Here is a 14629-nt window from a genome sequence, read left to right as displayed (position 1 = left end):
CATTGGCTATTTTGCAACGAGCCTTCAGCGTGTACTGAGTGAGCGAGCGCCTGCTGAGTAGCCTAACATATGTTGGTGTTTTTTTCTTCTTCGGGGGTGTCAGGGGCGTTGCCTGTTACGTCGTTTGGGTTATTGGGCTACCTTGTTGAACGCATATCATTATATTTCTCTTTTTTTTTTTTTTTTTTTTTTTTTTTTTTAATATAATGAATTAGTCCAACGAACCGTTCGGTATACATAATGCGTACCGCGTACCGAACCGAAAGCGTCGTACCGAACGGTTCAATACGAATACGCGTATCGTTACACCCCTAATATATATATATTATTATTATTATTTTTATTTTTATTTTTTTTAAGTATTTATAATTAGTGGTATTTAAAATCAATAGAAGTTTATGGCTGTTCTCCACTTACATAACACTCACAAGTAATGTGTATGTACATGTATTGTAGTTCTCCCATTTTAAATCATTATAAATGTGTGTGTGTGTGTGTGTGTGTGTGTGTGTGTTTGTGTTGTATTTGCACCAGAGACTCAGACAAATACCGGAAAGTTTTCAAATAATATATTATTGCTCATTGCCAGAATGAAACCAATACAATAAATTAAAGCAAAAATGCATGAAACTTTAAATAGACCTTTTAAGTTGAAGTAAATGTCTTTTACATATATATGTAAATATGTCTAGATTTACAGCTTAGTACATAGTGCTGCTGGATGCAGCTTGTCTGTCTGTAGGTAGCCAGCCGTTCTGAGCATGCTCAGTGCACAGTAGTAGATCTGAGAGAATCTCAGCTCGAACATACACTTCATATTTCCACTCTTTTATTACACTGTTCATAAAAAATATAACACTGAATAGGGACATTATTGAATGCAACTGCCCTATTTTACTCAATTTATAGGTAAATATAACATTGGGCAATGAAAAAAATAATAGTCGCACAGCAATTACATCTTCTCAAAGTTGGGCATACATACAGTTCCCCCTTAAGTGCGACTGCCCTAATTTGCATCAAAACCAGCATAAATGCACAAATACACACACTCGTTTCATTCTTTCATGTATAGTGTCTTTGAATGATCATGCTAAAAGGATGTCCTCCATCAGTCCTCCTTCATTTTTAGTGTACCACAGGAAGACATGCCAGAAAAAGGTCACTCCGTGAGGTCTTTGGTGTGAGTGCCATCTTTAGTGTATCCTAAGTTACCCATTTTCTACCCTTGATTGAAAAAGGAGGCAGAGACGAGTCCATCTTAGATGCAAAGCTCTTTAACAACAGAACTCTGTAATAAATAAGCAGCTTTCCCTGGAGTTAGATTGTCATCTTTGTCAGGATACCTCGATGACCTCCATGCTGCCAGAGAAACTGGACTGCTTGCCCAGCTTCCCAAATTCCTCGCTGCTTTGTGTTGTGTTAATACCCTCTTCGAACTCCATCTGGCAGCTGCGGCGCTTGTACTTCATGTCTACTTGCGATACACTGCACACTACTGCTTTCCCATCCTCGAGCCAATTGTTTTGAAAGTCCAGTGGCTCTGGCGTTTTGTCCCTTCCGTGTTTGCTGGGCTTGGAGTTGCCACAGACAGGACTGCTGCCAAAGTGCATGGTGCTCCCGGTTCCAGATGGTGTCACATTAGTGCCTAAGAAACAATGGCAGTCACCCGTGGGTGTGATAGGGGTGGTGGCCTCATTTGAGCCTCTATGCATGGTCCAAGAAGCAGACGTACCCAGCGGCAAGCTGAGGAAAGAAGGCACCTTCAAGTTGGTCTCGCAAATGGGATCCTGGGGTCTTGGCCCGCAGTTACCCTGCTTCAGATCGAGGGAAAGAGTTAACCTCTCCAAGCCACCATTTTCCCACCTCTCGCTTTGCTGGCTCATCCTGGACTTTACATCAGTATACTGTGACTCCGTAGGGCTTGGGTGGTTCATAGTTGAAGGGTACTGGCATACGCCATTGCTGTTCCTCAGGCTGTCAAGTCTGCAGAGTTTGGGTATGTTTTCAGAGTCTGACGATGAGGAGTTTGGAGAAGATTGCTGGTTTTGGCTCGAGGAGTAGACAGATTTGATGTCAAGGGAGAAGGAGCACTTGAGCCGTTTGTTTTGAAGGATACGGTCATTGGACAGGTGAAGGGAGCTTAGGTCTTTCTGCAGTGATGTAGGCAACGGAGGCTTTACGGTGATCTCTGTGGTTTGAAGAGTCCGCTGGTCACAGCGTTCGCCCTCCGAACGTTCCTGTTCCATCTTCTGAACCTCCTCCACCTTTTCATTTGGCTTCCCTGATAACCTTATAGGGTCACAGGGTAAACTCTTCCTCATCTGCAAGCCTCTCTCGAACTCCAGCAGTTGACCCAAGAAGTTGAAATTTGGAGATATTGATGGCCGACGGTCCTTCACAAACCTACAGAAAGTACGTAAGATACAAACAAATTTCAATGGGATCCCAAAATTCAATTGGTTTTCTATTCTTAGCTATGTCTAGAGACAGTTAAACAATTGCTGGTCTGGTCTTGATCTAGCTGGTGGACCAACAGAGGCTTATTAAGCTTCTTAAGAATACAAGTATCTCATGGTGGGGACTCTGTCATGGGATGCTGACATCAGGCTTCGTTACCAGCATTTTTGGTTGATTAATAATATGACTATGCTGTTCCACCAGCTTGACCGGTAGCAAACAACCTTGGACCTTAGTCTAGGCTTGGTCTGGCAGTCCATAGATCATCTGAACCTAAAAGAGCTGGAGTTACCTGTAGGCATCATCTGAAGACAGGCCCATAGTTTTCATGATGTAGGCAATGGCAATGGTTGCAGAGCGGGATATGCCAGCCAAGCAGTGGACGATGACTCTGCAGTTTGACACCTTGGCTTTGTCTGTGGACACAGAGAATAGCAAACCGGTCAAAAGCAGTTCCACTGTCCAACTGCACACAAAGCATGAGGTCACCTCACGCGCCCACCTCGAACGCTGACCTCACTCATACCTCCCTCAAATGCTGATACACAGATGGCTTGTGTTGACAAAACCTCTCTAACTTCTTAAAAGCTTGCTTCTAGAATTCTCCACCGTCCATTCAGCAAACCACAAAGTCTGATGTTCTTACCAATGAACTCGTTGGTTTTTTCCAGCCAAGGAAGCAGCTTCTCGCAGTAGCTGTCGTTGACGGGAATGCGCATGAAGTGGTTGTCGCTGATGAAGTCAGGTTTGGGGCAGGTGTTGCTGGCATTGAGAACGTAAGTGATTCCATTCTGAGTCATCAGTTCCTGTGAAAAGATGGAAGTTATGAAGAAGTTCATAAAGCCAGATCAATTCTACAGAATTCCACAGACAAATATAGAACTAGGGAAAAAAAGAAAAACATCCAACTTCTTCCTTGAGTGAGTCTGAACATTCTTCCTATCAGTGAGTCTGTCACGCATGCTAAAGCTATTGTAAATAAGAAATATGTAGAAAGATAATAAAATGTTTTGGTGGTGAGTTTCATGTCAACTTGACAGGGCTAACAACCCAACATCAATGAAAGTATTTCCGGGAATGCGTTCAGCTGCCTGTTATCTAACTAAGTGATGAGATACGCTACAATTCAATTGTTCCAAGGTATGTACAAACACCCTCCAGGAAAAAAAAAAGAAAACTATTCCTTGTTTTCTGATGATGCAAGATACGTCTTTTATATCTTCATGGCAAGAATTGTTAAGTGCTAGAAACTTAAAGCATTTTCTTGATTTGATGATATTCAAGGTGTCTGTAGGTCATATATTATTATTTTTCTTATATAATTTGAGGTTTACCAACCTTATTGAGGACGTCTCTTTGGGAGCCCAAGTACAGGTGGGGCAGGATGCGAGTGGGTCCGACGTTGGCCACAGGTAAACAGGGTTGGGACAGGCTGAGAGGTAGAATAGTGGCTGGTTTACTCTCACACAGCTCAGGAAAACAGGAAGAGAAAGCTGCAAAGCCACCTGAAAGAGTACAGAGAAGAAGAGAACCGTTTCTAACACACACAGTTTGCAACAAACTCAATTACTTACAGTAAGAATGGAATAACAGTAACAATGAAGGGGGTTTCCAAACATCCTTACTGACTGAATTACACATGAGCCCCAAACACATACTCCACAGGGGCCAAGAAGCCTTTCCGCTATGTAGAAACATCCTGCACTAGAATATCCAGCACACTTAGTGTACAGTAGATGACCCTCAACAAGGATGAAGAAATCTTTTGTTCCTTGCAGTACGGTGGCATTGTTTTTACACTCTCTGAACCCATGTTTAGATTTTCACTCAAGGAATCCAGTCTCTAACCACTATAGCTCTCGCTAGCGTATCGGTCTACACTACTGCTTGGTTGCAAGAGTGGCTTACCCTGTCTTTGAAAAGGAAATGAGAAAACCAATGGGCTGGTGAAAGCTGAGCTCTGCCACTTTACGAGGCAGATAGGGTGTCAGTGTCTGGTTTTCTGGTCTCCTGCTTCCTGCATGATCTCATCTCCGCTCCCTGTGACCAGCATCACACAGTGGGAATGAGGCAGGCCACAGGAACACTGACACCCAACCAGCGCTCAGAGGAAGCACGTACACACACACACACACACTTTCATTGTGAATGGTCCCTGCTTCTAAAGGCCAGTTCACACCATGGGCCAGAACCACAATGATAAAAATAAGACATAATTTTAAATTGTTCAACACTTAAAAGAATAGCAAGTCCACGCCACAACTCCTGGAACAAAGGAACAACATCATTGGAATCACTTTCAGAATGATTTTTCCCCCAGTTGATCATTTGATGACGAATCAGCTTATAATGAATAATGTTATCATACTTTGAAGTAGACTTGATATAGTTATTGTTCTTGTGTAAATGAGCCTTTAGTCATATAGTCTAGCAGAGGGTTTTAAACGTTTTATTGCTAAGGACCTCCAAAAAATTATAGAATTTTAGATGTTATACGTAATTGTGCTAATAATAATAATAATAATAATAATAATAATAATAATAATAAAAATGCAAAAAAAATAAATAAAATAAAACATTTCATTAAAATTTAGTTTACACAACTTTTTTTCTAAGCAGTATTAGAATATAGTGGAAACATTTTCACATATTATTATTATTATATTTTTATATTATATATATATATATATATATATATATATATATATTTTTTTTTTTTTTTTTGTATAGCACTTCTAAAAAATATACCACACATTAAATATAATTTTGCAGCTTGACAAAAGGGTCTATAAAATGTGGTTTCATACAACTCATATCATGTGTGTAATTAAAATTGTGCATAAAGTTACATTTGTGACTTGTTTAACACATACACACCCATGTACTGGCCTCAGTATTTATTTGTTTGTTTGCACCATGTACAATATTTTAACATAACTATTTTCCATTTAATGCATTCTACCAGATTAAGCCTTATTTCCATCTGCAATTATTTTGGGATCTCAAATGAAACCATTTTTACCCCCTTAATTTGCTGACCTCAATCCTGAAACAGCACTATTCAAATTCACAATGTGATGGTGTTACTCCTTTAAACAACTGAAATAAAGACAAAAAAGAGGAACTGCTGATGTGGAATCAGTACTCGCTCATCTAGACATCTGAGACATGTTACCTCAGGCTCCGAGAAAAGCCGGCAGACAGGGCAATGACATCACTTTGAATTAGTGTTTGAGTTTGCTTGAGACATACAGGCTCATGCAAATCAAGACTTACGAAATGGAGAGAGACTGAGAAACAAAATAGCGACAGAAGAAGTGAAACATTTGAATACAAGCAAAAAAAGCAGATGATCTCATCCGCATGAAGAGTCTGTAAGCAGATGCATGTGACTGGAGAAGGCAATTATTCATCCATCAGTCCATTCATTTCATCCAATTCAACATTGTCTAACCCCCTTCCAAGCAGATAAAGATTTCTGGACTTTTCGATGTAACGTTCAGATGACATCATTCGACAAGGCCATTAGATATGCTATGTGAGTCAAACCAAACAGACCTGTTTAAAAGAACATTTCACGTGAGTCATAAATGACATCATGACCCGCTCTTGTCACGCAAAGAAGTGTCAGTGCCACTCGCTTCACACCGGTGTAACCCCAGGCCATTGACTTCACGCCAAGAGTTCAACAAGCTACCAGGAAGCTGTTTCAAACCACTCACTCGGTCAGTTTTGATTATATAAAAGCACAAGCCGAATATTCAAATCAGCTACATGCTTTGTTTAAGAGAGCACCTGGCCCTTTAAGGCCCAGCTCAAGGGCTGCCTGTTTCCAGCTATTAAAAGCAACCGCCAAGCAGGATGACATCATCGCTCAACACGCGGGTGGCCGTCTCTCCTCTTCGGGACACGCACGCACACACATATGCACCCCAGAAGTTTTGACTAGCTCTCAGTGCACTGGCACCATGCAGACGGAGCGAACATGCTCTGACATGAGGTTTTAACATCCCACGACTGATTTGCCTGCTTTATGACATCACAAGCCAAAGTGAAAGACAGTTTCTAGGCCATGCAGGAAAAGAAAAGGCCAGCAGATGTGAAGTGCCTTGACTGAATTAGTGCAGATCTGGTTGGCCGTCCTGATGGCTGAGATTCCACAGGCATGATGTCAGCGTGTCCTAGTGTTTGCCGGACAGATGGGCGGAGCAAATCCGCTCTGAGGGCTGCATGACATGCGGCTCGCCGAGATAAAAATGACTTCATTATTGATTTTAGTGTAGATTTAACACATCTTCTGTGTTGCAAGCAACCCTCTTGTTTTAGATAAATCGCAAAACTTCTAGAAAGTGCTTGCATTGAAGAGTCTGACATGTTGCTGGAGTAAAAAAATAAATAAATACATGCACATTTAAAATGCAAAAAATATAAATAAATGAATAAATAATCATTTTCCAGTACAACAATCTACTTTTAAATCAAGACAATTACTTGAGAGGTAAATGACTACAGAAGTCTTGTTTTCTGAGAAACGGATCAAAATGAAGTGAGATTATGCCTAAAACAAGTACAAATATGAGACAGTGGGGGTCAGAAAATAGTTTTCTCACTCTGCTGGCAGATATTTGTTCTTGTTTTAGGCATAATCTCACTTCATTTTGATCCGTTTCTCAGAAAACAAGACTTCTTAGCTCACTGTGCGTCTTCATTACATGCATCTCGATTTAATATTGTTTCAATATTTGTTCTGGAAAACGAGACGGATATATTGAAAAATAACAACAGCGAACCTCAAGTGGTGACTTAGCAACTTAGTGGCAAGATCCACAAAAATGTGTTTTGGTTCTCCTGAACATCTGGTTTGAAATATTACAGTTTCTGAATGAGGGTTTAGGGAAAAGCAGCATAGATCCCCTCTCAATGATATCAGTCCCCCAAAATATCCTCAGTGCTCCACACGGTGCGCAGGAGTTACTCTTACAGGCTTTCAGAGTATACTGGTGCGATCTAATAGCTGTCTAATAAACCTGCCATGGTATATTATAATTATTGTTGGCTCTTTAATTAATTGCATTTGTTTCTCTTTTGTGATTCTCTTCTGATAAGAACATTTAGTTTTGTGCAGACTGTATATCTTTTTTTTTTTAATGGGACGAGAGCAGAGTTGTGGCTGTGCTTATGTGCATGAGGACTAAATACAGATCTGTTTAGGGCCTGGCTTAGCAGGAGCTTACAACAAGTGTGCTAATTTTGTTGAGGGGGAAGTGATACTCCAGCAAGTTCAGACACATTCAGATTGATGGGATGACACAATGTCATATTTCAAATCTCACAGTCATCAGGTTTCTGCTGTTGATGTCAGCACATGATATAGATCGAAGGACAATAAAATCAACTCAAATTGTATTGCAATTCTTCATCTGAACTTTTGTCCCACAATGCAATAAATTACATGTAAATGATGATTAAGACAAAACACATGACATTACCTCATCATTTGGGACGAGTTTCTCAAATATCACACTTGTAACTTAAGACCTAAAGGTTTCATTTGAAACATTCACAAAAAATAAAATAAACAAACATACAAATATATAAATAAGTAAATAATATGCATAAAAAAATCAAAGATAGCATCTATTTTCTCTTATATAGAAACCAAAATAGCTGTATAATGTAAGGTACTCAAAAATACAGGTGTTACAAAATAATTATATATATATATATATATATATATATATATATATATATATATATATATATATATATATATATACATATATATATATATGATTAAGTAAGCAAGTCTTCTTCTGTGTTGACAATGTATCAGTGATGGAAACTCTTGATGACAGGTGACTAAAAATCGACTGCACCCCTGAAGCCACTTGTCATCAATGTCCAAACATGAGGAGGTCAGTGAGATGCAATAACACACAGCGAATGAGAGTTTGCATTTACATACACATTTCATGCATAGATAATGTGAAGCAATGATGCACCATCAAACGGAAGGAGAAATGAATCAGAAATAGCCCAAAGATGCATGCAAAACCTTTCAGTCCCACAGACACGCACTCTCTCTCCAGCTCACCTCTCAGATCTCGCCCTTCTTTGATGCGCCTCACGCGCATCTTCAGCCTCATCTCGCTCTCGTGCATGTCTGTCCACAGCGGAGGAGGGATCACCAGGTCAACGGGCATCCAGGCCACACGCAGAAAACCTCCACAATCCACTCGGAGCTCAGATGAGCGCTAGTACAGAGGTGAAGATCAGGGGATGGAAAGGCTTGTGTGTGTTGAGCTGCCGCCGCAGCTGCGCTCTTTGCTCTCGCGCGTCTCTTCACTTCTGACTCGGGCTCTGCGCGCTCCTGCTCTCTATTGTTGAGCCTCCTCCCTCTCGCTCGCTCCCGCCCGTCTGTGAATGAGCGCACTGGCTGTGCTCTACTGGGGCCTGTGTTCAGTAATAGCTCATGTGTAAGGCATGCAACCACATTCCTGACTCATCAGACAACTATGCGGCCACTGATGGGGCCAGAGCCGCGCGCGGAGGGAAGAGCGGCTCCTACGCCTCCTGGACAACAGCGCGCGCCTTGTGTGTGTGTGTGTGTGTGTGTGTGTGTTTGCAGTCAACAAAGGAGCCCTAGTTGCTTTCGAACGACCTCTTTGCTTACTGTAGTCATCATCAATGCTTATGTAATGGCACATTATCACGCGCATGATCTGTGTCCTGTCACTGGGAAGTCCATGGGAAGTCCATGTTGACTCACGGCTAGCAATCCCAGAAGAACAGTTTGTCCTGGAGTTAATCACGGATGACATCATCCATTAATCATTAGCCATTAATCATGCACAATGATATCACGATGGGACAGAGCGAATGCATTTTGCAGTTTTCTCTATGACAGATACTTAAAATGCTTAAAGCTTCATGAATCTGCAGCATTAAGATTAACTTTGGTGATATTTCGCGGGCAATAAGGCTCATTGTCATATATTGGCCATTAATCATCCATGCAGATAGTGATGGGATCCATTGCATGACCTTTTATCTGTGACAGATGCATGTAAACATGTATAAAGCAGGCACGTGCACAGGTAGGGCTCAACCTGTGCAGAGCACATGCCCTTTTTGCCCTTACACTCCGAAGTGCCCTTTTTTTGGTAGTGTTTTTTTTTTTTTTTTTCCTCAATGCTATTGGTCACCCTTTACGTCTGTCTGTCTGTTTTACAAATATTTAGCAAATGAAAGTTCTTAAAACGAGCTTGTGTAAATCTTATTCGATCCTCAAGCTGTCAGTAAGCTGATAACTCCGCCCCCTCTATATTCATTGAATCAACTGAAGTTCCACAGCAGCCTGCCAGCCGCACAGAAGACAACAGCGGAGCTGAACAAAGTTTTGCGAAGGGTAAATAAATATCTTGTTGTTTGAATAAGTACTACTAAACACTACGTCTATAAAGGCTCTTATTTTATTTATTTGATGTCTGACTGACTCACTGACTGAGACATGTGGGACGTCGCCTGAGAGAGAGAGAGAGAGAGAGGGCTAGCATTTTGCCATCTAGTCATAGCCATAGCCAACATTTAAATAGCCTGTGCAGATAGTAGCATTTCATCTTTTATAAAATGCGATTTAGGCCAAATGCATTTTACCACAGGAAAAACTGAGCGCTCCGTCTATATAGCTAACGTTACAAAAACTAGTTTGTAACCTGTAGATTAAAATGTAATGTGATGCCGGTGTTCTGTCGATTTGTCATACGCTGTCAGATTTTCGGTGTAGTAGCAGTCGATTCTGTTCCCCTCGGAATGTCTGTTCCCCTTAACGCAAACATACTACAATTGTTGCGTAGTTGCCGAGTTACTATACGTACGATCAGAACTAGCGTGCGCAAGAAGCGTGACTGGATGTACGGCAAGTCAAATAGTTCAAAATACCGTCCTAAATCTTAAACTTGAAAATAAATTTAGGACGAGAGGTTTTTCAACTTGAAATGTAAAAATATAAGACAAAAATAACGGAACAACTGCAAGATGAATAATAATAAAAAAGAACATAAACGGGAGTGTGAGAATCATTTTACTATGCTGCAGTGTAGCAAGAAATTTGTCCTTTTTTGCATTCCTTAAATCCAGGTGTGTTTGGTGTATTTGCATGTGGGAATGTTGCCAAATCCGCGGAATTTAGGCTACTTTGGGAAAATGTTTGATTAACCATTTGGTTGGGTTTATTACACGGACCTGGCAACCCGAGGGGAAACAGACATTCCGAGGGGAACAGAATCGACTGCTGCAGCGGCAGGCGCCGTCGCCGTTTTAATTACGGGCAAAAAAAATTCACATTTGCACACATTCACTGGTCAAAAACTATATATTGATAAGTAATACAACACCATATAATTTGTTTTTACTATCGAAAAATCATAACAGGTGCGCCCCCGCGCTGTTTCGTACCTCGTCACCTTGATAACATATATTTCTAAGAAATTTTCTTCTTTGATTTATGATTGCTGATACACTTAATTTATTAACATTTAGGCTAATCATGTTATGGTATACTCTCCGCTCGTCCTGACATGTATAAAATGTAGTAAAACATGGTTTACGACAGTAATGTATTAGTAACTAATCAAAAATTACAGAAGATCTCTGTGAAATCTTTATATTTTATCATGCAGAATGTAATTCATGATTCATTCCAAAGCTTCATTTATTTGATCCAAAATACAGCAAAAACAGTAATATTGTGTAATATTTTTTACAATTTTAAATAACTGTTTTCTATTTGAATATATTTTCAAATGTAATTTATTTTTCTGATCAAAGCTGAATTTTCAGCATGATTACGCCAGTTCAGTACTCTTCATTGTCACGTGATCCTTCAGAAATGTTTTTCACTGCAACTGTACTTTTCACACTATTTTTATTTATTTTTTCATTGCTGACTTATTTTAGGGAAAGTGTAGTTAATAAGAGACCTTCAAGAGACCAACATCCCTGGTCCACCAAAGTATCAAATTTTTGCCAGGTAGGCTGATACATGTTGGATATGTTATAGTAACGGTATGGCTATAGTTTCTTATAATCTGGAATTGAGTTGTACCGTAGTGTTGGACATAATTACTTAAATTATATTTCAAAAAAGTTTGTCAAAAATACTTGACTCATTGCTCACCTTCCCCTCTTCTCAATGTCATTCATAATCATGTTAACCAAATAATACAAATTAGCTTATAAAACCAAACAGAATAGCTAAAAAAGAGAATATATATAATTGATATAAAAAAAGGGAGGGTGTGCCCTTTTTCGGTTTCAGCACATGCCCCTCAAAAGGTCTGTGCACGGCCCTGGTATAAAGTGCTAAAAACTTTAAAACTGAAGTATAAAAATGTCCAATGTCAATCAGTCTATCACCATGATGTCAGTATGGATGAATCCATTATTTGTCCATTTCTATGCGACAGATGCATATACATGTATAAATACCTAAAGAGCATATAACTGTATAACTGCAGAATAATGGTGCGGTCTATGACCAGAGCTGGAGAAGTTACTTTTAAAAGTAATACATTATAATATCATGATAATCCCTTAAAAAAAAAGTAACTTATTGCATTACTTTTTTTGGAAAGTAATGCATTAAGTTACTTTTAGTTGGGCTTACTTGTTTGTTAATATATATATATATATATATATATATATATATATATATATATATATATATATATATATATATATATATATATATATATATATATATATATATATATATATATATATATATATATATATATATATATAAATTTAAAAAAAGAAATACTGAATATGTTTTTGTGCAAGTGAGAGGAATAAATGCATGTTGACATTTAGTCTAGAACTACAGTAACATAATTTACTGCAAGTAAAAAAAAAAAGTCAGTTGTCAATCAGTGGTCATTAATCATCCATATACTGACATCATGATGGGCTAGACTGAATCTACATGACAGATGCAGATGTAAACATACATAAAGTGTTAATATCTTTGTTCAACTGCAGCATAAAGGTGTAATCACATTAGCCACATTTTGCATGCAAAAAAAAAAAAAAAAAACCTCATTGTGGAATATACACAAACTGCTAAAACCTTTGGTAAACTGCAACATAAATATGTGGTCATATTAGCAAATAAATTATGTTGTGAAATCTACATGGCGAAATCTTTAGACCTCACACAAAATTACCATTTGATTGAAATGACTGGATTTAGCAATCTACAAAAAATATTTTGTTCAAAAGATATTTTGAAAAGGCTTTATTTATTTGGGTTAATATGGACTTATTCAAATCAGTGGTGTCCAAAGTTGTTTGGTTGCTAACATTCTCTAAAATATCCACTTTGTCGTTCCACCTTGGAGTGACATGAAAGTGAGTAAATGTTGACAAGATGCTAATTTTGGCTGAACTGCCCCTTTAAATGTTGTTTGTTTGTTATATACAGAGACACAGGTTTACCCTTGCCTTTTTTCCATCTCCCTGTTGGCTGGCAGCAATGGTGCAGTGACATTTTTCAAGGTTGTGCTGGTTGCCAGATCAGTGAAACTGGAGAAAGCAAATTAGGAGCCGGCGGTGTCATGTACCAGTTTTAATTGAGGGGCTTTTCGCTGACCGGCCTGCACGTTTCTGTTTGTCCAGATTGTGACTGCAGTGCTGTAAATAGGTGTGCGAGTAAGGTAGCTATTTCAGTACATGGAGGTGTTGAGGGAATATACTACATCTTTAATGCAGGAACAATGAAACTGACTGCTGGATGATACATAGTATGTAAAACGGAGCCCTTATAGACACACACACACACACATGCTTTTGCATGCAAATATAAACTGATCTAAAAATGAGAAATATGATAATTGCCTGAATGTGTGTAGACTTAAGGGAACACAGGTGCTACTTCATACACACACACACACACAAGCAATATGTGCTGCCCAGCAACAGTGGACAATAATAAAAAAAATGTCACGTGATGTTTTTTTTTTTTTTTTTTTTTTTTTTTCTGTGGAAAACTGAATGTAGACAAGTACTGCCAAACCACTAGATGGCAGTAGACTAACATAGCACAGTCTTCATAGCAACTGCTGGAGCCTAACATGCTCTTCTGGAGTCTCTGACTGGGTTCTTCAGAATGGAAAATTAGCTTACTGAATACTGAATACTGCACAGGACATGCTGTCTACCTTTTCTTTTTTTCATAGTATATAAAATAGAAAATAGAATCATAAATAAATGTTTCAAACAAAGAGGTCTAATATACTTGGAGAGAACTGCATTATAAACCTATAAGATCTTCATGCTGTCATCTTTGCTTCATGGGCAGTTATTTCAGTGAATCACCTGATTATTATTAAAATAAATAGTTAAATAAAAATTATAAACATAAATTATAAATAACATCAGAAATATCACTGTTAAATGTAATCTTTATAAAATCTCAAAATGAATATCCATCTCCATACTGTATACACTGATGCATTAACTTTAAAGCTTTTAATTTGAGTCTCTAGGGTTTAATTTGTCATATATTTAGACATCATTTATTAGTTGTCAACCATAAAAGTTTTGGCCAGCATTATAGAGTATAGTATAGAATAGTATCAATGTCCGTACTTTGAATTTTAATATTCTGACATTTAAAAAAAAACATATATCTTTTAAGCTATAATTTTTAATTTATTAGGTACATAAAATGTATCAGTTATTGGACATAGCATAACATAAAAATAATTATAATAAAATATTTATATGCTTATCGGTATTGGAGAGCAATTTAATATAAGTCAATTCCTATTGTATATCTGTTACTTTTCATTTTTTGCCTGGATTTTAATAAACATAGAAATCAATTAATGCACTAAAATGCAGATTGTAGCTTTAACATTTTTTTTTCAGTCACCAAACCTGAAATGAAAGATGCATTACATGCACTCTGCTCTTTCATATACATGAGGTATGTAGGTCACAAGTGAAACTTTATGCATACATATACTTTTTAGACACTGTGCATAGTTCACAGTACTACTGTATAGAAACAGTATGAGAAATATGCTAGTCCGTGCTATTTAATAAATTGAGCTCTGATCAAACATATGCAGATCTCTTAGTTCACCGCACAGAAAATGTACCCATT

The 14629-nt window shown here is 38.3% G+C and overlaps 1 protein-coding gene across 1 annotated transcript; it reads right to left on the bottom strand.

Moving 5' to 3' along the window:
• Positions 1 to 554: 554 nt before the first annotated feature.
• On the bottom strand, positions 555 to 9050 carry LOC127933797 (dual specificity protein phosphatase 8-like). Its single transcript, XM_052530790.1, has 5 exons — positions 8555 to 9050; positions 3799 to 3965; positions 3107 to 3266; positions 2753 to 2876; positions 555 to 2406 (listed from the first exon to the last, which is right to left on the bottom strand). The coding sequence occupies exons 1-5, from the start codon at positions 8661 to 8663 to the stop codon at positions 1338 to 1340; spliced, it is 1629 nt and encodes a 542-aa protein (XP_052386750.1). The 5' UTR covers positions 8664 to 9050; the 3' UTR covers positions 555 to 1337.
• Between the last annotated feature and the right edge of the window lie 5579 nt (positions 9051 to 14629).

This window comes from Carassius gibelio, chromosome A18 (genome assembly GCF_023724105.1).
Source record: "Carassius gibelio isolate Cgi1373 ecotype wild population from Czech Republic chromosome A18, carGib1.2-hapl.c, whole genome shotgun sequence".
Taxonomy (NCBI): domain Eukaryota; kingdom Metazoa; phylum Chordata; class Actinopteri; order Cypriniformes; family Cyprinidae; genus Carassius; species Carassius gibelio.
Note: the sequence above shows the minus strand (reverse complement) of the source record. Positions and strands in the feature narration are given on the sequence as shown.

Coding starts and splice junctions, on each gene's coding strand:
- LOC127933797 (XM_052530790.1), bottom strand. CDS start 8,663: ATGCCCGTTGACCTGGTGATCCCTCCTCCGCTGTGGACAGACATGCAC. Junction 3,966..8,554: donor AGAAGGGCGAGATCTGAGAG/GTGAGCTGGAGA, acceptor GTACTCTTTCAG/GTGGCTTTGCAGCTTTCTCT. Junction 3,267..3,798: donor AAAGAGACGTCCTCAATAAG/GTTGGTAAACCT, acceptor ATCTTTTCACAG/GAACTGATGACTCAGAATGG.